The sequence below is a fragment of the Myxocyprinus asiaticus genome, chromosome 11 (assembly GCF_019703515.2).
Source record: "Myxocyprinus asiaticus isolate MX2 ecotype Aquarium Trade chromosome 11, UBuf_Myxa_2, whole genome shotgun sequence".
In the NCBI taxonomy this organism is placed as follows: Eukaryota; Metazoa; Chordata; class Actinopteri; order Cypriniformes; family Catostomidae; genus Myxocyprinus; species Myxocyprinus asiaticus.
Window position 1 is genome coordinate 26,577,614 of NC_059354.1, and position 21,458 is coordinate 26,599,071.

General features: G+C 40.4%; 1 protein-coding gene across 4 annotated transcripts in view; it reads right to left on the reverse strand.

The window, feature by feature from the left end:
* Positions 1-21,458, reverse strand: part of LOC127448384 (activin receptor type-2A-like) — a 75,271-nt gene that overhangs the window by 20,590 nt on the left and 33,223 nt on the right. For 2 of the 4 annotated variants that reach the window (XM_051710869.1, XM_051710867.1), the window contains exons 4-5: positions 19,879-20,033; positions 4,108-4,131 (exon numbers count right to left, since the gene is read on the reverse strand). In XM_051710869.1, the coding sequence (XP_051566829.1) occupies positions 4,108-4,131; positions 19,879-20,033 (179 nt within the window). The remainder of the gene's footprint in view (positions 1-4,107; positions 4,132-19,878; positions 20,034-21,458) is intronic. The other 2 variants (XM_051710866.1, XM_051710868.1) reach the window with 1 other exon arrangement.

The window sequence follows — 21,458 nt, forward strand, 5'->3', positions numbered from 1 at the left end:
AAAGCACATCTCATGACTGTGGGTGGGAGGAGACGAGACTAAAGGACAGAACATCCATCATGCACAGAAGAAAAACACGAAACGGTCAGGACGCAGGCGAGAAAAGAGTGCTTTGGAGATGCCATTGCTTGGCTGTTACACAAAGCCTGAAAGCTGACATGTAATGAGGGAGGATGAAGGTATGAGAGGGACTGAGCTCCTCAGGGGGACGTAAAGAAAACAACCCAACCTGACCTCACACACCAACACCCACATGGTTCAAGGTCATGTTTACTTTTCCATTTGCTCAAACGTCACTTACTTAGTAGACACAAGTCATAAACATGATGACAATAGGTCTTCAGGGTAGTATTTGCCTCTGGGGAACAAGTCGTGCACACAGGCACAAACTGACATTTTTAAAGCATTCCAGTTTGAAATAAAGGCTAGAGTTGTTTGCAGGTAATTTAAGAGGGCTATCTGTATACCAGACGTCTGTTGCAGATATAGTATGTCAGTGCATGGGTTACAGGATTTGTTTGTGTTGTTCAATGTATGAAAATAAAGAGACCAGTGGGAATTTCCCTAAGCCCCATGGGGGATTTCCCTCTGGAGCAAACAACAGACAAGTCTCTCAGACACGCCTTTGACCAAGTGAGAGTAAATGATGGTCAAAAGCATCAGCCCAGTGTTGCGCTTTCTTATCCATACTTTTTCCATACTATAAAAGATGGGTTGTATCGAGTGACACAGGATGCTCAAACAAAAGCAGATACAACCCAGTGGTTAATTCCGAAAAGCCGCCGTGAAATGGTTTTCCTAGATGGCTCATTATAACCCAATGGCAGGATATTTAGGGCACGATAAGACACTGAGCCTTCTCATGGCCCGTTTTTATTGACCGGGCATTTGCGGAGTTGTACGCAGGTGGTGTGCTGCATGTCGCGAATGTCAGTTGGTGAATCCACCAGCCACTCCAAGCTCCAACTGGCTGGCGCCATTGCGCCCTCTTCAGTTGATCAAGGTTCCCTTCGAAAGAATTGGCAAGGACCTTGTTAGGCCATTAGAACAGATGGCACGGGGGCAACGCTTTGTATTAGTCTTGGTGGATTATGCAACGCAATACCTTGAAGCGGTGTCCCTGCGCAACATTTCAGCATGAAGTGTTGTGGAGGTACTCTTTAAAATTATCTCCCGAGCCTCTGGGCATCCTAGATGTTCTAAGGGAAAATTGGGAGGAGTGACCTTCAAAGAGTAAGAACGAAATTCAATACGTTCTGTACCTGGACCTGAGAGCAAAACTCCACACATTGGGGCAACTAACACAGGAGAATGTTTTATCCAGGCCCAGGAATGGCAGTCCTGGCTGTATAACAGGGGCTCTCAGCTACGGGAATTTTCACAGGGAGATAAGGTCCTTATGTTATTACCAGCATCAAGCTCTTGGAGAATTCGACTATGAGGTAATATGGACGGATAGAGGCAGAGCACGGCAACTTTACCACCTGAATCTTCTAAAACCATGGAGAGAGGTGGTACCCGTGGCTTTGGCGATGGTTGTCCCAGAGAGGGTGGAGTTAGGTCCGGAGGTAGAATCAAAAAATGGCCATCAAACCACCCCAGTTCCCTGTGGAGACCACCTCTCACCGTCCCAAGTCAATGAGGTTGCCAAGTTGCAAAAGGATTTTTTTATTTTCGCCTACCTCATAGAACATGACATTGAGATGACTCCAGGGGTGGTGGTATGTTCCCACCCCTATCGGTTACCAGAATACAAGAAAAAAGTGGTCCGGGAAGAACTCACGGCCATGCTCGATGTGGGAGTAACTGAGGAGTCTCACAGTGACTGGGCCAGCCCGGTAGTTTTTGTGCTGAAGTCCGATGGGTCGGTCCGGTATTGTGTGGACTATAGAAAAGTTAACACGGTGTCTAAATTTGACATGTACTCAATGCCTCGCATCGAAGAATTGCTCAATCTGTTAGGTGCGGCTCGCTTTTACTCAACACTGGATTTAATGAAGGGATATTGGCTGATCCCCTTGACTCCCATGTCCAGAGAACAAAATGCTTTTTCCACTCCGTTTGGCTTACACCAATTCGTTACCCTTCCGTTTGGTTTGTTTGAGGCCCCAGCGACGTTTCAGCGACTCATGGACAAAATTCTCCACCCTTCATATTGCTTCATATTCCTCTGCCTACGTGGATGATATTATTATTTATAGCAATGATTGGCAGCGGCATATCCAGCATCTGAGTGCCGTCCTGAGATCGCTGAGATGGACGGGACTCACAACGAACCCGAGGAAGTGTGCAATTGGACGGGTGGAAGTACGGTATCTGAGTTTCCACTTGGGTCATGGACAAGTGTCTACCCAAATTGACAAGGCGGCAGCTATTGCGGCTTGTCCGAGACCCAAGACCAAAAAGGAGGTGAGACAGTTCCTGGGGCTGGCTGGCTATTATCGTAGGTTTGTACCTCAATATTCGGATGTCACCAGCCCGCTGACTGATCTCACTAAAAGGGAACATTTTAAAAGCTAGAGCTTGATCTTTTGATCTCTTGTGCATTATGTAACTACTCATTATTCATTTGGAAGACTCATTCAGACCAAAGCAATTTACATCCTAAATCCTAACACAACTAAAAGAATGTCTTAGTGCCTGAGTGTATCCCATCTGCACTGTAACATGGAAAAAAGCATCTATGGGATGTTATGTATTAAATATAGACTAAATATCTACAATATTTGGCTCCACAAACACTGAATAACTGCTGATTTCTTAAATCTGTTCTTGGGCTGGCCAACATTACTTTTCATAACAACCTCTAGGAACACTAAGCGATTTAAAAAAGTTTTAAAGGGGCAATGTCTTACACATTTGTAGCATATAATTTTTTCCCGTTGAAGTTCACTTTAGTTAAGGTTTCCTGGACCAAAAACACTCATAACTTAGTTAAACTCAATAGACTCTTTTTGGCAAGCACAGGCAGTCATATGACAGTGATATCATACCAAATTTTGTTAGATCCGTTTTGCAGCTTAGTTTCAATAAATGGTCTGGGTAAATCGGAAAGTGAATTTTAAGTTCTAAAAGTTAGAGTACCTGTATGTCAACATAAACTCTCATTTCAAAAGAGCATGAAAAATGACACAACCCCATTAAAACTAGCAAGGCATGATTTATATTTGCTGTTGTATATATATTTAACTTATGGTAGAACATCTGCTGAGAAGCACATTCATGCAAATGTAAAAACAGCTCAGAGCTCATTAGGGAATAATCTCATGCCCAAAAAATAAATAAATCATGTTTTCCATTGTGGTTTTAATAGCTTTACTTCTCTGACCAAACCTTCCATATGGTTTGGTAAATCAGTGCCACATGGACACACTTAAAGTGCATAATCAAGTTCACTAGAGCAGATATAAGCACAGACCTGTTGACAGGCCACAGACCTGCCTTTACACAGTTAGACATTGTGTTGAAATGTTGCGTGTGCATTTATTTCAGCTATGAAAGGAAAGGATAAATGTTTGTGTATGATGACCAAATGTGGTTTGAGGTAACTGCATTCATATTATTACCTGTCAAACATATTATGGTGTATTTTGTGTCTGCAGAACCAGAAAGCATCCAAGGAGTGACCCTAACACAAAATGACACAGTGTGCCATGAATCTTTCAAATATGACTGCAAATATGTCATACTTTATGTACAATAAATGCACTTAAGCTGTTCCCCATTCACACATTCATAACATTCATCTTTGCACAGATTTTCTGCATGCTTGGAGACATGCAATCTTAACCGCATTATCGCCTTTTTTTTTTTTACCATGCACCTAAGTCAGGGATGTGTGCCTGAATCCCCTGAAACAGAGAGGATTTCATTTTTATCCGTGCACTGAAAGTCAGAACATCACAGATTGATGAGGCAATGTGCAGGGATAAACGCAAAATAAAATCAGAGGGATTTTGACTTTTATTAAAAATTGTGCTTCACGAAAACAAAGGGGTGCTTTTGAGAGCGATGAAAAAAGGTTTTAAAATATGGCATAACATAATTTTATAACATAATTTTGGAAAAAAAGAAAAGAAAAATTTGAATGAATTAGGCTTCTCTTACCTCTATCATTATATGAAAGGCGTGCTAGTTGAGGAAGGAAAGAGGAAACCAAGCATTAGTTGTAGTTTAACGTATATGAAATGGAAAAAATTGGTGGAAAATTTGAAGAACAACTATTTCTGTAGGAACTTCGATTTGCTTCCCAACAAAGTAAACTACAGGTTAATCCAGTTATGTTTGTACAAATGATACAAACTGAAGTTAAGACAAAAGGTAGAAAAAAATATTTTGTTATAGACTACAAATTTTTAAAGATGATGTGAAATGTTCGGGAAAATTGTTTGCAAAGTCATTATTTTTAGCAATTCCATTTAGTGCCACTAGATGCACAGAAATAACACTCTTCACCTTTAAGATTTAAACAATTTAATATACTGATGCAGGTGTGGGCATCACACTTTCACTGAACTTAATTAAATTGAGGAAACCTGTTACATGCAATTAAATAATAATTTTCCAACAAAAAAGAATTGGTTTGAACTGACTTGTTCTAGTTCATGTTGTACAAACTTAAATTCATTTTAACAGAACAACTAGATAGATCTAATTAATTAATTAATTAATTGTAAAGTTGGTCCAACTAAGTTAGTTTTATTAATCATTAGTATATGCCAGGTGAGCAAGTGTAACGACTGTGAAACTGCTGCACTGTCAATTTGATAGCAACTGCTTATAGAGCTAAGTAGCATTCAAATCAAACTTCACTGAAAGTGAGAGTCCATACACAAACTTAGAACAAGTGCCAATTTTCACCACAGTGGTAACTCCAAAAACTTCAGCCTGACAAAAAATCCTTTTAAATGATAATATAACATAACATTAAACATGAATAAATCTCATCCTATTCTTATCTTACTCAAAAATTCATAAAATAACACTTAGTTTCAACATTTGTTCAACCCATCCAGTCCCCTGCAAAGCATGCTAGGAAATGGAAATCCCCTGCCCAGTTTCATCAATGCTACAAAAAGTATTCATGTTGTCCTAACTCAAATTGATTAAGTAAACTTCAGTTTTACAAATCGTATACAAATTGTATAGAACGTGATGAAAAAAAGTTAAGTCAAAATGTTCTAGAATTGTGTTGCTTTAGTTCATTTTAATTAAGTAAACTGAACGAGTGTGTGCGATTTTCACTTTATGTAAGTGAATATAACTTCAATGAATAAATCTGCTTCCCCAATAGGGGTGGGTAAAAATATAGTTTTTCTGATTAATCGTGATCTTCATTTGAATGATCTCAATATTGATTCATAAATCCCAAGATCGCTCTTTCACTCAATGCGCAACCCTCTACTACAATGAGAGGAAATCACTCGCATTTGCAACCAAATTTCGCACTATGCGACTAAAGTGAATATATTTGGCAACTGGCTGGTAAATGTTTACATTTCACTCACCAGTAATTGTGTAGTTTAGTTGTGAAATGTTCAGCAGCGAGATCCTTTCACAGTGTGTTGAGAGTAAAAGTTGTTTCCGTGTAATGTGTGTCAAAGACGAGATCCATGCAACCCATTTGTCACTGAATACAGTCTCTTTTAATACCCTTTCTGTTCTTTACTTTCAGTTGTTGATCAAAAAAAATTTTTTTTCTTTTTATCTAATCATGCATTGCACAGATGAGGTGAAGCCATTCGAGTCCTGTCTTGTTAACATGCGCTCATTTAAAGGCGCTGTTTACAGAAATGCCATTTTTTGTTAAAGAGACAGTACCGGTTTTAGCACGTGTTCAACAAATCAATGTAAATACTTGTAAATAGTAAACATTTTGCAATTTAACAATAAATATGTAACAAAAATAATATATGAAATATAATATCTTATTTAATGATTGAATACATTTATATGTTAATTTTTCAGAAGCCAAAATGTGAAATGTAAACATTTTCATAATGTACCTAGTTAAAAGGTCCCATGTATAATTAACAGCATTAGTTGGAAGATAATTTATTTTATATGAAAGCAAAAGGTACATTATAACTGAAATAAACACACATGAATCGATTTGAATCGGGATATCTGTATCAATACCCAGCCCTATTCCCCAAGGACACAACTCAATTGTTGCCACTTGCACCCAAGGCCAAATCTGCATGTTTCAGCAACTGCCAGGCTTCTACAAGATACTGAGAAACCTCACAAAATAAAACTGAGAACTAGGAACGTTCCAGAAAAAGAAGAAGAAAGAAACAGCAGAAAGTGTTTTAAGAAAAAGGGGGATAAATCAAATCACTACAGTTCTGATAGCAGTGCGTGTAAGAAAAAATTACAGCCTGCTCCAGACATGTTGAGCTGTGGTGCTCATGGGAAGGTTGTGACCCTACAGGTGCATCTCAATAAATTAGAATGTCATGGAAAAGTTCATTTATTTCAGTAATTCAACTCAAATTGTGAAACTCGTGTATTAAATAAATTCAATGCACACAGACTGAAGTAGTTTAAGTCTTTGGTTCTTTTAATTGTGATGATTTTGGCTCACATTTAACAAAAACCCACCAATTCACTATCTCAAAAAATTAGAATATGGTGACATGCCAATCAGCTAATCAACTCAAAACACCTGCAAAGGTTTCCTGAGCCTTCAAAATGGTCTCTCAGTTTGGTTCACTAGGCTACACAATCATGGGGAAGACTGCTGATCTGACAGTTGTCCAGAAGACAATCATTGACACCCTTCACAAGGAGGGTAAGCCACAAACATTCATTGCCAAAGAAGCTGGCTGTTCACAGAGTGCTGTATCCAAGCATGTTAACAGAAAGTTGAGTGGAAGGAAAAAGTGTGGAAGAAAAAGATGCACAACCAACCGAGAGAACCGCAGCCTTATGAGGACTGTCAAGCAAAATCGATTCAAGAATTTGGGTGAACTTCACAAGGAATGGACTGAGGCTGGGGTCAAGACATCAAGAGCCACCACACACAAACGTGTCAAGGAATTTGGCTACAGTTGTCGTATTCCTCTTGTTAAGCCACTCCTGAACCACAGACAACATCAGAGGCGTCTTACCTGGGCTAAGGAGAAGAAGAACTGGACTGTTGCCCAGTGGTCCAAAGTCCTCTTTTCAGATGAGAGCAAGTTTTGTATTTCATTTGGAAACCAAGGTCCTAGAGTCTGGAGGAAGGGTGGAGAAGCTCATAGCCCAAGTTGCTTGAAGTCCAGTGTTAAGTTTCCACAGTCTGTGATGATTTGGGGTGCAATGTCATCTGCTGGTGTTGGTCCATTGTGTTTTTTGAAAACCAAAGTCACTGCACCCGTTTACCAAGAAATTTTGGAGCACTTCATGCTTCCTTCTGCTGACCAGCTTTTTAAAGATGCTGATTTCATTTTCCAGCAAGATTTGGCACCTGCCCACACTGCCAAAAGCACCAAAAGTTGGTTAAATAACCATGGTGTTGGTGTGCTTGACTGGCCAGCAAACTCACCAGACATGAACCCCATAGAGAATCTATGGGGTATTGTCAAGAGGAAAATGAGAAACAAGAGACCAAAAAAATGCAGATGAGCTGAAGGCCACTGTCAAAGAAACCTGAGCTTCCATACCACCTCAGCAGTGCCACAAACTGATCACCTCCATGCCACGCCGAATTGAGGCAGTAATTAAAGCAAAAGGAGCCCCTACCAAGTATTGAGTACATATACAGTAAATGAACATACTTTCCAGAAGGCCAACAATTCACTAAAAATGTTTTTTTTATTGGTCTTATGATGTATTCTAATTTTTTGAGATAGTGAATTGGTGGGTTTTTGTTAAATGTGAGCCAAAATCATCACAATTAAAAGAACCAAAGACTTAAACTACTTCAGTCTGTGTGCACTGAATTTATTTAATACACGAGTTTCACAATTTGAGTTGAATTACTGAAATAAATGAACTTTTCCACGACATTCTAATTTATTGAGATGCACCTGTATATCAATCTGAATTTCCTCAATTTCCAGTCACTTTCAACAGTCCAAAATACACTGTAATGAAGCAGTAATCATATATGAAGTTATCTTTAAATGATATACCATAAGGAAATACCCATGTATACAGTAGGTTTCAAAGGTCTGAGCCAACATCATAAATCTGGAATTCAAATCTAATTTAAACCTGCAAATAAACATGCTCTCATTAAAGAAAAAGGGGTAACAAATACTAAGAAATAAAAAAGAATCATGTACATTTTAAATGTTAAAATTTGCACTCAAATTGTTATGTTCATAATCTAATTTGAAATGTGTAACAGCATAAAGGATGGGCAAGGAGGAGGTGGGACCTGGCTGAACAGTCAAAGTAATATTTTAATGAAAACTTAAACAAAAAACACAAACATAAACACACAAACACACGGCAGCTGCATGTGGCTCTCTCTCTCCCGAACTGCCGCTGGGCCTCATTCCTCTCTTCGGCTGATTAGCCCGATTGGGGGCCGGCTGTGCACACTCACGGCCCAGCCCCGCCCTCCTCCTCATCACAAAATGAAAGAACTTTGAAATTAAATTAGATCTTCTATCAATTTGAACAATGCAAAATAACTGCATTTTCACTAGGGCTGCCCCCGACCAAAGATTTTCCTAGTCGACTAGTAGGAGTTAATTTTAGCCATTAGTCGACTAGTCGCACGTTTATGATATTAATTTAAATACATAATATATATATATTTTGGGGGACATCAGAAAATGGTTTGAGTTCCAGGGCTGAGAAAGAATGTTATAAGTAACATTGCTACACTGTTCTACATTACAGAGAAATACTAAACCATAATAATGAGCCTTTAAAATATTAATTTTACAAGCGCATGCACGAAGCGAGCTGCAGTGACACCGGCAAAAGCTGTAATGATCCTGAATGTGTCGGAAAAACCAGCAAGGAGACTGTCTGAACATTTTGTTAATTTATAGAGAGAAATGCTCATTAGGGTTGTGCCAACAGACAATGATCTTGGGGATCGATGATAGTCAGAGTGATCGCCAATAGCTGATGCCTTTGACGATGTCAAGATGATATTTGGCTCGTTTTCCAATGTATCAAACTATTATTATTATTATTATTAGGCTATTATTATCACAAATACAGTGCATCCGGAAAGTATTCACAGCGCTTCAATTTTTCCACATTTTGTTATGTTACAGCCTTATTCCAAAATGGATTAAATTCATTATTTTCCTCAAAATTCTACAAACAATACCCAATAATGACAATGTTAAAGAAGTTTGTTTGAAATCTATGTAAATTTATTAAAAATAAAAAACGAAATAAAATTACATGTACATAAGTATTCACAGCCTTTGCCATGACACTCAAAATTGAGCTCAGGTGCATCCTGTTTCCACTGATCATCCTTGAGATGTTTCTACAACTTGATTGGAGTCCACCTGTGGTAAATTCAGTTGATTGGACATGATTTGGAAAGGTACACACCTGTCTATATAAGGTCCCACAGTTAACAGTGCATGTCAGAGCACAAACCAAGCCATGAAGTCCAAGGAATTGTCTGTAGACCTCCGAGACAGGATTGTATCGAGGCACAGATCTGGGGAAGGGTTCAGAAAAATTTCTGCAGCATTGAAGGTCCCAGTGAGCACAGTGGCCTCCATCATCCATAAATGGAAGAAGTTTGGAACCACCAGGACTCTTCCTAGAGCTGGCCACCCGGCCAAACTGAGCGATCGGGGGAGAAGGGCCTTAGTCAGAGAGGTGACCAAGAACCAGATGGTCACTCTGACAGAGCTCCAACATTTCTCTGTGGAGAGAGGAGAAACTTCCAGAAGAACAACCATCTCTGCAGCACTCCACCAATCAGGCCTGACGGAAGCCACTCCTCAGTAAAAGACACATGACAGCCCACCTGGAGTTTGCCAAAAGGCACCTGAAGGACTTTCAGACCATGAGAAACAAAATTCTCTGGTCTGATGAAAACAAAGATTGAACTCTTTGGCCTGAATGGCAAGCGTTATGTCTGGAGGAAACCAGGCACCGCTCATCACCTGGCCAATACCATCCCTACAGTGAAGCATGGTGGTGGCAACATCATGCTGTGGGGATGTTTTTCAGCGGCAGGAACTGGGAGACTAGTCAGGATCGAGGGAAAGATGAATGCAGCAATGTACAGAGACATCCTTGATGAAAACCTGCTCCAGAGCACTTTGAAAGTTCATCTTCCAGCTGGACAACGACCCTAAGCACACAGCCAAGATAACAAAGGAGTGGCTACGGGACAACTCTGTGAATGTCCTTGAGTGGCCCAGCCAGAGCCCAGACTTGAACCCAATTGAACATCTCTGGAGAGATTTGAAAATGGCTGTGCACCAATGCTCCCCATCCAACCTGATGGAGCTTGAGAGGTCCTGCAAAGAAGAATGGGAGAAACTGCCCAAAAATAGGTGTGCCAAGCTTGTAGCATCATACTCAAAAAGACTTGAGGCTGTAATTGGTGCCAAATGTGCTTCAACAAAGTATTGAGCAAAGGCTGCGAATACTTATGTACATGTCATTTTCTTTTCCCGTTTTTTATTTTTAATAAATTTGCAAAGATTTCAAACAACTTCTTTCACGTTGTCATTATGGGGTATTGTTTGTAGAATTTTAAGGAAAATAATGAATTTAATCTATTTTGGAATAAGGCTGTAACATAACAAAATGTGGAAAAAGTGAAGCGCTGTGAATACTTTCCGGATGCACTGTAATTTGCCCGTAGACACACAGACACGCGCTTGAAGAAACACTTTATTATATTATTAAGAACAGATAACAGAAAAGCCGTCTATGCGCATGTATGACGTGCTGATACAGAGGCGTGGATCACGTGCATCTAAAAGGTTCTCGCTCTTTGTTTCTGTCTTCCGATTTTTTTTTTTTTTTTTGCAAGAACAGTATCATCTATGAGTGCTGCAAATGACCTCAGACATCTCAGCTCAGGAGGTGTTTTGAGTTCAATTCATTTTATTTCCACAGAGCAGTTTATTGTGACCAACTCTGCAGCCTATAGACTACATCTGTGATTAAAACATAAAATAATACAAAAACACATTCACCTCGAACCATGATTTACATTTATAATTATTTTTATGTCTTCATTTGTGTACGTAATTTTCCGCCATGATGCTATGACGGATTCTTGCCTGACGGTAAATGGACAAGTGTATATATATATATATATATATATATATATATATATATATATATTACTCTTTTATCACTTCATTATTTTAATTGCTTTTTCATTTCGTTTGGAGTGCAATTTGAATTTAGAAATGTATTTGATTTAAGTTTTTCGTTTTTTAAATAAATTAATTAAATTTTCAATGCAAAATCACTAAAGCAAGAATATTCACCGATCCCTAAGCCCAGGGGTTGCCGATGTAATTGGATATTGCAATATATATCGTGAAGGAGGGAACAAAACATATTTATTCACACACATGATGTATTTTCCCGGACAACGAAATACCTGTCCGGTAAAGAATGCACAAATGAAGAAGTTCTTTGCCAGAGAGATGTTGACAACTGTTGTAAAACCATCTTTCAAAAAGTTGAACAACACACATTTTAATTGCACTTAATTTAACTTATTTTTTTTTCCAGTTTCATTTAATTTTTTGTTAAAATAAATACAAAATAAAGTTCTAAGTTTGAAATCAAGGTGTCTTGCTTTATTGTGTAGGCTTAACCCTAACCCTGCATAATGAAAATTACCCCATAGTACCACCTAGCATCCAACCAGCGCTAATACCGGTGTTCGTCGTTTTTATGTGGAGTTTTTTCTGCGACCAATCGACCAATCAAAACTTGGTCAACCAAGACTCTTCTCAACGACTAACATTTGGTCAACTATCAGGGGGCAGCCCTAATTTTCACAGCCAACAGCACTGACTTTTTCAAGATCAGTGTAACAAGGAAGGATACCGGGAACTGGATTCCTCAAACACAGGTAGGGAACTTTTAATTGACCACTTCTCTGGTTTACAGCTTCACTATAACACATCAGCTTCACACTAACTCATCAGCTTTACACTAACACATCAGCTTCACAGTAAGGCTCTCGCCCCAGTCTCTCTCTCTCGATCTGGCAGTTTCATGGTCCTTTTATGCCGCTCTCCCAAATCTCACTACAATTAGAGACAGGTGTTAGTCATAATTTGGCTCAGGTGTATGCACCCTTACCGCTCTCTCCTGACAGATGCTCAACCACGCCCCCGCTGCCACAATCAGACTTTCGAATCCCACTGTTATGTAAATAAGTACAATATCATGTACATAAAATTAGCTTGTAGAGCCAAAAATCTGATTGCACAAAGCTAAAACCAGGTCAAAAGAAAGGTACTAAAAGCATCTGAAATGGAACTAAGGCAACAGGCTGCACATGAAGCAGAAGCTGACCCTTTGTCCTTAAATGCTGTAAAACGAGCAGCTGACCAAGTGGCCATCCCTTTCTGAGGACTTAAAACATTAAAAACTCACCATACTCACAGTGAAGCCAAGCACTTAATACTGCACACTGCACATTGTGCTGTCTCTTTCTCTCATGAGGGACATGTTAGGGCTTGGGACCTCGTAAGAAATCTGTTAAATAATGAAGAAGCTCTTCTCTGTCTTCTAAACAGCATGAGACTCTAAAGTGGAGGCTTGGGGCCAAACATTTCAAAAGAGTACACACACACACACACACACACACACAAAAAACCAAAAAAAAAAAAACATTAAAACAGTCTGAGAAGCTATGATGATTAATCAGGGATTTTCCAAACAATGAAGTCTCTGCTGAGGGCATTGCAAAATAAATCCTCTTCATAAAATATCACATCTGCAGTGTCAAATTGTAAACTGTAACATTCCTGCTAAAGCAAGTTATGATTTGTGAGGAAGAAGAGTATTGCTGCTATTTCAAAAGTTGACATCTCTTGAGTGTTTTAAATAAACTGCTAGGGAAAAAGTATTTTCAACATGGGCAGTTCTCAATAAGTGGATATTCGAGGCTTAAGGCCTTTTCAGACCAAATGTGAATCTTTGCCACGCTTAGCATTTTGAATCGAAACAAGAGCTTCCTAATGAGCCATTCTCACCTAGAGCATTTTTTCGATGAGTGACGGAAGCTCTTATTTTGGTGGAACATGAAGGAAGAAGTTTGGGTAGCACTTTATAGAAACCATTGGCGCCAATGGTCTCTACGATCAACTTAAGCTTGTGATACTTTTGGGAAAAGCAGCCCAGGTTAGTTCATAGTGCATTAACCAATGGCCTTTAACAGCAGGGAAAGGCTCTCATCCACTCTGTCCACAAAAACCCAGTGTTATGGGGTAATTTAGATTTGGATAGTAACTTTTAGTGGCCAAGCATATTTGGAACTACAAAAATTTGCAATTAATAAATCTAGAGCGCTGTAAAAAAATAACGTGTTCAGCTCATTAGCCCCACTTGTGATTTTAATATGTGTAACAGAGAACAGAGCTGTTCATATACAGTAAGCGCAGTGAGCAGCGCATGCAGACTATTTATTTATTAAATCACAGCTCTTGTGGTTTGATAATCGCACTACCTCTTTTTGCGATTTCGATTTTATTTTGATTAATCGTTCAGCCCTAAGATATACTGGCCAATATTTGGCTATTTTGAGATGCTAGATTAGCCAATTAACAGAATGGGTCATTCCATAAAGTGTCAAACAGTTTCAGCCTCGTCAATGGATAATGCATAATACATTTTCCATTTTTAAATACTATTTTGGTGAATTTTATGTAAATACTGACAAGTTAATTGAAATTGTGTGTACATATTATTTGCTATTTGTCACAAACGTCTGCTGTTTGCCGGTCTAGAACCCTGGTCTCCTGTGTAACAGGCAGGGACTTTACCACTGTACCACTGCGAGGGGTGTGACCCAAATGCAGAGCAACAGAAGTATGGCAGATATAATCCAAGTTTTATTGTGTGTCCAAAAAGGGGAAAAGGTTTAGAAAAATCAAACAGGATAAACAGCTCAAAAATACCTAATAAAGAGTTAATAAAGAGAAATCCAAAAACATTCGAAGTCCAAAAGCAAAAAGCAATTTCAGTATATCAAACAAAAAATAGCCAGTGCACTTTTCAGGTCTATATCCTTCCCAGTGAACTAGGTACTGAATCCCATCCTGGACATGGCACAAATCCAGTACCCAATGGACTGTGATGATTCGAGGAGGTGGTGGGGGTGGGATTAAATTAACAGGCAGCAGCTGGGAAATGTGAAAACTGGGACTGATCCTCATGGATCATGGAAGCTGAAGTTTGTAGCACACCGGGTTGATCTTGCGGACCACTTTGAAAGGTCCAACAAAATGCGGTGCAAGCTTACGGGATTCCACTCTTAAAGGAAGGTCTTTAGAGGATAACCAAACCCTCTGACCAGTTCGGAGACTGGGAGCAGGTCTGCGGTGGTGGTTGGCTTGTGTCTGGTATTGCCTGGAGGCTCGTAACAGCGCCTGTCGGGTCCTTTTCCACAACCTTTGGCATCGTCTCACCATGTGCAGTGCTGAAAGTACACTTGCATCTCTCTCTTGCTATGGGAAGAGCGGGGGCTAGTATCCAAACTGGCATTGGAATGGTGACACTCTAGTGGTGGATGACTGCTGGGTGTTGTGGGCATACTCAGCCTATGGTAGCTGTGTACTCCAGGTGGTAGGGTTGGCTAATATGAGACCTCAGTGTGGTCTCTAGTTCTTGGTTAACACACTTGGTCTGACCATTGGACAGGGGGTGGTACCCGAAGGATAAACTGGCCGTTGCTCCGATGAGTTGACAGAAAGCTCGCCAGAACCGGGAGGAGAATTGCGGACCACGGTCTGATACAATGTCCTGAGCAAGACCAAACACTCGGAAGACATGGTTAATAACTAATTCAGCAGTCTCAGAGGCAGAAGGCAATTTAGGAAGAGGAATGAATCTACACACTTTCAAGAATCTATCAACAATTACTAAAATAACAGTATTACCTCTAGACTCTGGTAACCCAGTAATGAAGTCCATCAATAAGTGAGACCAGGGACGACAGGGAATAGGCAGGGGGTGCAGCAAACCTTGGGGGTTATGGTGAGGATTCTTACTCTGTACACACACAGAACAGGCAGCCACAAAGGACTTCACATCTCTCTGTATGTGTGGCCACCAGAACCATCTCTGCTGAAATTCCAGGGTCCTGCAGGATCCAGGATGCGCTGACAGTCGACAAGAGTGTCCCCACTGTAAGACTCGGGAGAGGACCTTTCTAGGGACAAACAGGAGCCCAGCAGGACCTGTACTGGGATCTGGCTCCTCCCATTGAGCCTACCTAATGATCATCTCAGGACCAGGGAATGATACGAGTCAGGATGTTATCCACATTGCTCACCTGGAACTGTTGTGAGAGGGCATCGGGCTTCTTATTCTTAGATCCTGGGCGAAAAGACTGGGTGAGGTCAAATCAGTTGAAAAACAAGAGCCGGTCAGGCCTGGCCAGGGTTCAGGCACTTAGCTTGCTGGAGATACTTTATATTTTTATGATCTGTCTATACTAGAAATGGGTGCTGGGCCCCTTCCAGCCAGTGTCTCCACTCTTCCAAAGCCAGCTTTACCACCAACACCTCACGGTCTCAAATGTCATAATTTCTCTCAGTTGGACTCAGGCAATGTGAGAAAAAGGCACAAGGGTACAATTTTCCATCAGGAAGCCGTTGGGACATGATAGCTCCCACCCCTATGTCAGAGGCATCCACGTCCACAATAAAAGGCTGTGTGGGGTTTGGTAGGGCCAGGATGGGTGCAGATGAGAACCATTGTTTAAGCTCCTGATAGATCTTCTCTGCCTCAGGTGTCCAGATGAAGCGAGTAAGGTTGGATTTAGTCAGAGCAGAGATGGGAGCAGCCACAGAGCTAAAGTCACAGATGAATTTCTGATAGAAATTAGCAAAGCCCAGAAATCCCTGGACTTGTTTGACTGATTGGGAGTGGGCTAGTCTTTGACAGCCTGGGTCTTTTTAGGTTCCATCTGAATCTTGCCCTCCTTAAGGATGAATCCTAGTAAAGAGACCTTAGATGTATGGAACTCACACTTTTCGGGTTTAACAAACAGGTTATTCTTGAGAAGTCTCTGCAAGAACTGATGAACATGGTGATGATGCTCATGACCAGATTTGGAAAAATCAAGGTGTCATTTAGGTAGACAAAAACAAAGTGATTAATCATGTCACAGAGAACAACATTAATGAGGGCTTGTAAGACTTCAGGGGCATTTGTGAGACCAAAGGGCATTACTTGATACTCATAATGGCCTGTGGGGGTGTTGAAAGCGGTCTTCCATTCATCCCCCTTACAGATTCTGACCAGGTGGTATGCATTGCAGATCTAGCTTGGTAAAGATGGTCGCTTTCTGGAGCATCTCAAAGGCTGTTGCCATCAATGGGAGAGGGTAACAGTTACGAACAGTGATTTAATTAAGACTGTGAAAATCAATGCATGGATGAAGGAAAGAGAAACCTGCCCCAGCTGGAGAAGTAGATGGGCAAATGAATCCTGAGGCCAGAGCCTCCCTAATATAGTTATCTATTGCAGAGTGCTCGGGAATGGATAAGGAAAAGATTCGCCCCTGGGGTGGACAAGTGCCAGGGAGTAGGTTTATGGTACAATCACAGGGTCCTTGTGGTGGTAGTGTTGTGGCTCTTCTCTTGCTGAAAACGTTTTTCATATCTAAATACTTGGGGGGAACTTGGGACAATTGAAGAGACTCGGGAGACTCAGGAAATGTCCTGGTTTGCTATAGTACAGGCAGCACCACTCTCTCATACGGCGTTCACGTTCAGGGTGAGGCAGGTATATGCTGCCTATCTGCATAGGCTTAGGGCTGTCTGACGAGGAGTGATTAGGGTTCCACAAAGGGTCTAGGGAATCCAAAGGGGCAGAAGAAAGAGGGTGGTGATCTCTGGAGCCAATAGTCTTGACGAATGGCATGGGATATCAATGACTCAAGATCTGATGAATCATCTCTGGGAGCCAACTCATCTTTAATACAATCAGTCAGGCCATGGTGAAAAGTAGCAATGAGAGCTTCTTGATTCCATCTACTCTCTGCAGCCAGGGTTCGGAAGGAAATGATAATCTGCTACACTCTGATTCCCTTGACACAGTAGGAGGAGTTGTTTGGCAGCCTTACGGCCACTAACGGCGTGATCAAAGACATGACTCATCTCTTGAGTGAAGGACACAAAGTTGGAGCACACCACCCCCTGTTGCTCCCAGATAGCAGTTGCCCATGCTAAGGCTTTGTCGGTAAGGAGGGTTATCACATAGGCAATGCGAGAACATCAGTGGGAAAAACTGAGGGCTAGAGCCCAAAGGTGAGGGTACATTGGGTCAAGAAGCCCCGGCATCCACCATGATTTCCATCACACCTCTGTGGTGCTGGTAGGCGTGGCTCAGGATGAGGTACAGCAGACACTGCAGGTTCAGGGAGGAGTCTCGGGTCTGGTGGAGGCATGACAGTCTGTTGGGGCTCTTCTAATAGAAAAGCCTGAGCCTTTGTAGGATTTGGTCCAATAGTTGTTCCTGCTTGGCCAGGGCCTGGTCGTGCTTCCCCAGAGTGGCTCCCTGGGCCACCACAGCAATACAGAGACGTTCAATGTCAGAGGGTTGCTGCTCTGCTGGGTTCATGATGGGTTAGTCTTTCTGTCACAAACGTTCGGCATTTGCCGGTCTACAACCCAGGTCTCCTGTGTAACAGGCAGGGATTTTACAATCCAATATATTGGATTAAATCCAAGATATAATCAAAGTTTTATTGTGAGTCCAAAGGTTTTGAAAAATTCAAACAGGATAAACAGCTCAAAAATATAGTTCATAAAGAGAAATCCAAAAACATTCCAAGTCTAAAGGCAAAAAGCAAGTTCCGTATAGCAAACAAAAAACAGCCAGGGTAATCCAAAATAATCCAAATCAGATAACTACTCAAGACAACAGCTTGAAACAGAGGCTCACATGAGGCAAGTACTCAAAGACTAAGCAAGGAATAGCTCAAAGACTAGGGCTTAAATACACAAAAGACAACTAGATAACAAGGGTACATGACACAGGGATAGTGAAACACAGGTGATAACCATAATTTAGAAAATTCAGGCTCAGTCTTTCTGGCGACATCTGGTGGTTGTCCCAAATACTGACACTTTTGTTAAACTGTAAAATATATAGGCTATAATCAGCTTTATACCAGCCATCAGACACCCTGTTCTCGAGACCATTATCGGCTACTAAAAACCCTCTATTGGTTGACCACTACACCAAGCTCTCGCATTTTTCAATATGCCCCCTTCAACCAGTGGTCAGTAAGACAGCTTTTCACAATACAATCAGTTCCTCATGGACAAAATCAAGTCCAGCTTGACATTTTTTTCTCATCGAATATACAGTTTTGTTCAGGAACACATGATGTTAGCAAATGGTAGTGAACGCTGTTTTATGTTGACTTTATAGTGTTTCAAAAGTCCTTAAAGACTTTAGACTGCCGTATTAAGAGCTATTAAAGTTTCCTACATATCAAGAACAAGTTTGGGTTCATCATGATATCTGATATCAGCAGCAATGTGAGGACGGTGCACCTGTTAGATCTGGGCTAAATAACGCTGCCTGAAACACAAAAGGGGAATTCCAATTGCTCACCTGACACATGGGTAACCCTTTGTGCTACCTTACAGTCCCCATTTAATCACAGTCAGCACACACGTGCATCACATGTAAATGCATCTATTTTAAAACCGACAGCTCAGACACTACATTTTAAATGGATGAGCTGCATTCAAAGTCGTTATTGAAATTACTCTGCTTTGCATTGTGCTCAACAACACCCCTTACCTGCAGTAAAATCACTGTAAGATATGGCCTCTCGTGGCTTTTTGGTTCATTGAGTTCCCAAATATGTCCTTAAACCTGCTTTCTGAAAATCAATCAATAACGATCTATTGTCTTGTTCAGTAATAGCCACCAGTCACACACCAGGGGTAAAGGATAACAGATTGCTTGTGTCAGCTCTGTTATCTTGTGTTTATGGTGGGAGAGTAGGGCATTGAAACACAACAGTATCCTGACTTCTCTTGTCTGATTCCAGCTGACAGTGCTTTGAGTGTAAGACTTTGAGCACATTAGATCACTAAAATCACTGTCACACACATCAACAGAAGAGGCCGCACAGGGGAAAATAACAGCTCCCCATAACACACTTCTCTGAAACTTCTGACATTAAGATATTCTAATACACACAAATAGGGTTCCCACACTTTTTGACCAATGAATTGGTATGATATGCCCATGGCTTTCCAGTCGTTTGTGACTACAGGATTAGGATTTTTTTTCTAATTCAGACCAACTCGCTAATCATTCTGACAAATTATATTAAACGATTCATTGAAAAGAACCGACTCAAAAGAACAATTCAATCACATGTATGGCTTGCATGCAAGTATTAATTTACAAAAGAGCTAAATGTAGCTGATTAAATATTTACAACAAAGCAAGACCTTATTACTTTCCATGAATTTTCCAGGTTTGAAAATACAAAAAATCAGGGAAAAATTCCCTGATATTTCCATGTTTTCCATGAGGGTGGGAGCCCTGCAGAAAACACTGTGAGCTACACCGAACAGAGAAGATGGATTTTACAGCATTTTGCTCTGCAAGTGATTCACTGACATAAAAAAAATATATATGAAAATATTTGAAAACACAAATGTCTGTCGTTATATGTGCGGGCTTTTGTAGACAAACACATGCCATAAATTAAAGATATCAAGTTACCTGGGTGGGAACCAGAACAGGAGGATATGCCATCTTGTGATGGCGATACATCCAGAAGGAGAGAAGGACAATGGCAGCAATGCCCATGATGGGCACAATGGAGTAAAGAAGAGTGCTGAACAGATGGGGCTTCTGGGTAATGGGGTTAGATGTTGCTGGAGGAAGAGAAATAGTGAGAGACAAAAATCAATACCAATAAGCACAAGTTTTTATACACTCAAGCTTGCTCTTTGTAAATACAATTGCAGGAAAAGTATGTGAACCCCTTGGATGTCCCTGTATTTCTCATTCCTAGCAAGAAAAACAACAGTGTTGAACTATCTCCATTTAAAGACAATTTTTCCTAACGTGGACTGATCAGGGATTTTAGAGATAATTTTGTTACCCTTTCCAGCTTTTTGCAAGTCACCAATTCTGAGATCTCTTTTGATTGTGGCATCAGGAAATGGTTCTTGTGATTAGCAGACAAAAAATTTGAGAGTGTTTTTTACTGTAGGGCAGCTCAGACCAAAGTCTCCAATTTTCTTGCACTGATTGGACTCCAGGTTCACTGACTCCTGACTCCAGTTAGCATCTGGAGAAATCACTGGCCTGGTGATTTACATACTTTTCCAGCCCGAACTGTGAATGTTTACACAATGTGTTCAATGAAGACATGAAAGCCTATCACTGTTTGTGTGTTGTTTAAGCAGACTGTGCTTGTCTATTTTTGCGACATGTTGAAGATCAGAGAAAATGTTATCCCCCACATTACTAAAAACGACTGTCGACAGAGTGCTATAAAGCACTGTTAAGATTGCTTCTTTAATAAGCCATTTGAATGTGAAAAGGGTGATGTCATCAGTGTTTTATAGAATGACTTCAGCATACATTAGCATTACTCAGCAGAATCTCAGACAAGTTTGCTCTTGATTACTTCAGAGGAATAACACAACAGATGAGGGAAATGAAGTCTACCATACAAGTGTTATACGCCGCATTAGAGAAATTCTGTACATTCAGAATGTCTCACTGCATACTTTTGTCTTACTTGCACTTTCAGAACTCGCTAATTACAAGTTTTACACTGTGGCCTTTTAAAAGGTAGATGGAATTCTTGAAGGTCACTGATAGTTTCTGCCGTTTTATTCTAGGGATGTGCAAAACTACATATTTTCAAAATCGACTAAGCGGTGGGTAGCCTGAACGACAAGTTGTCTAATCAGTCGTAAGGAAGCCTTAATGAAAATGTAATAATGCATATCTAACAATGACACAGTAAACATCATCAATAATTGAAGTAGTTTTATTTTGATTTATTTAAGAAAACAGTGCTTTGTTAGGTACATTATTTTATTATTAACCCTCTAATAATTACTTGAAGCAATGTTTAGGAGAAACACTCTAAGGCTACATCGTTTAATTTTATTTGTTGATATTTCTATCAATATTACACTTTTTAAATAATGGAGTGTTTACAACAGCATATTTGTTTGTTTATCTATTTATGTTTCAGTGGTTGGTGTACCATGGGAAAAACACTATTAATGGGTGCTGTAGTTTAAAAAAGTTTAGGAACCACCGCTGTAAAACGCAATCCC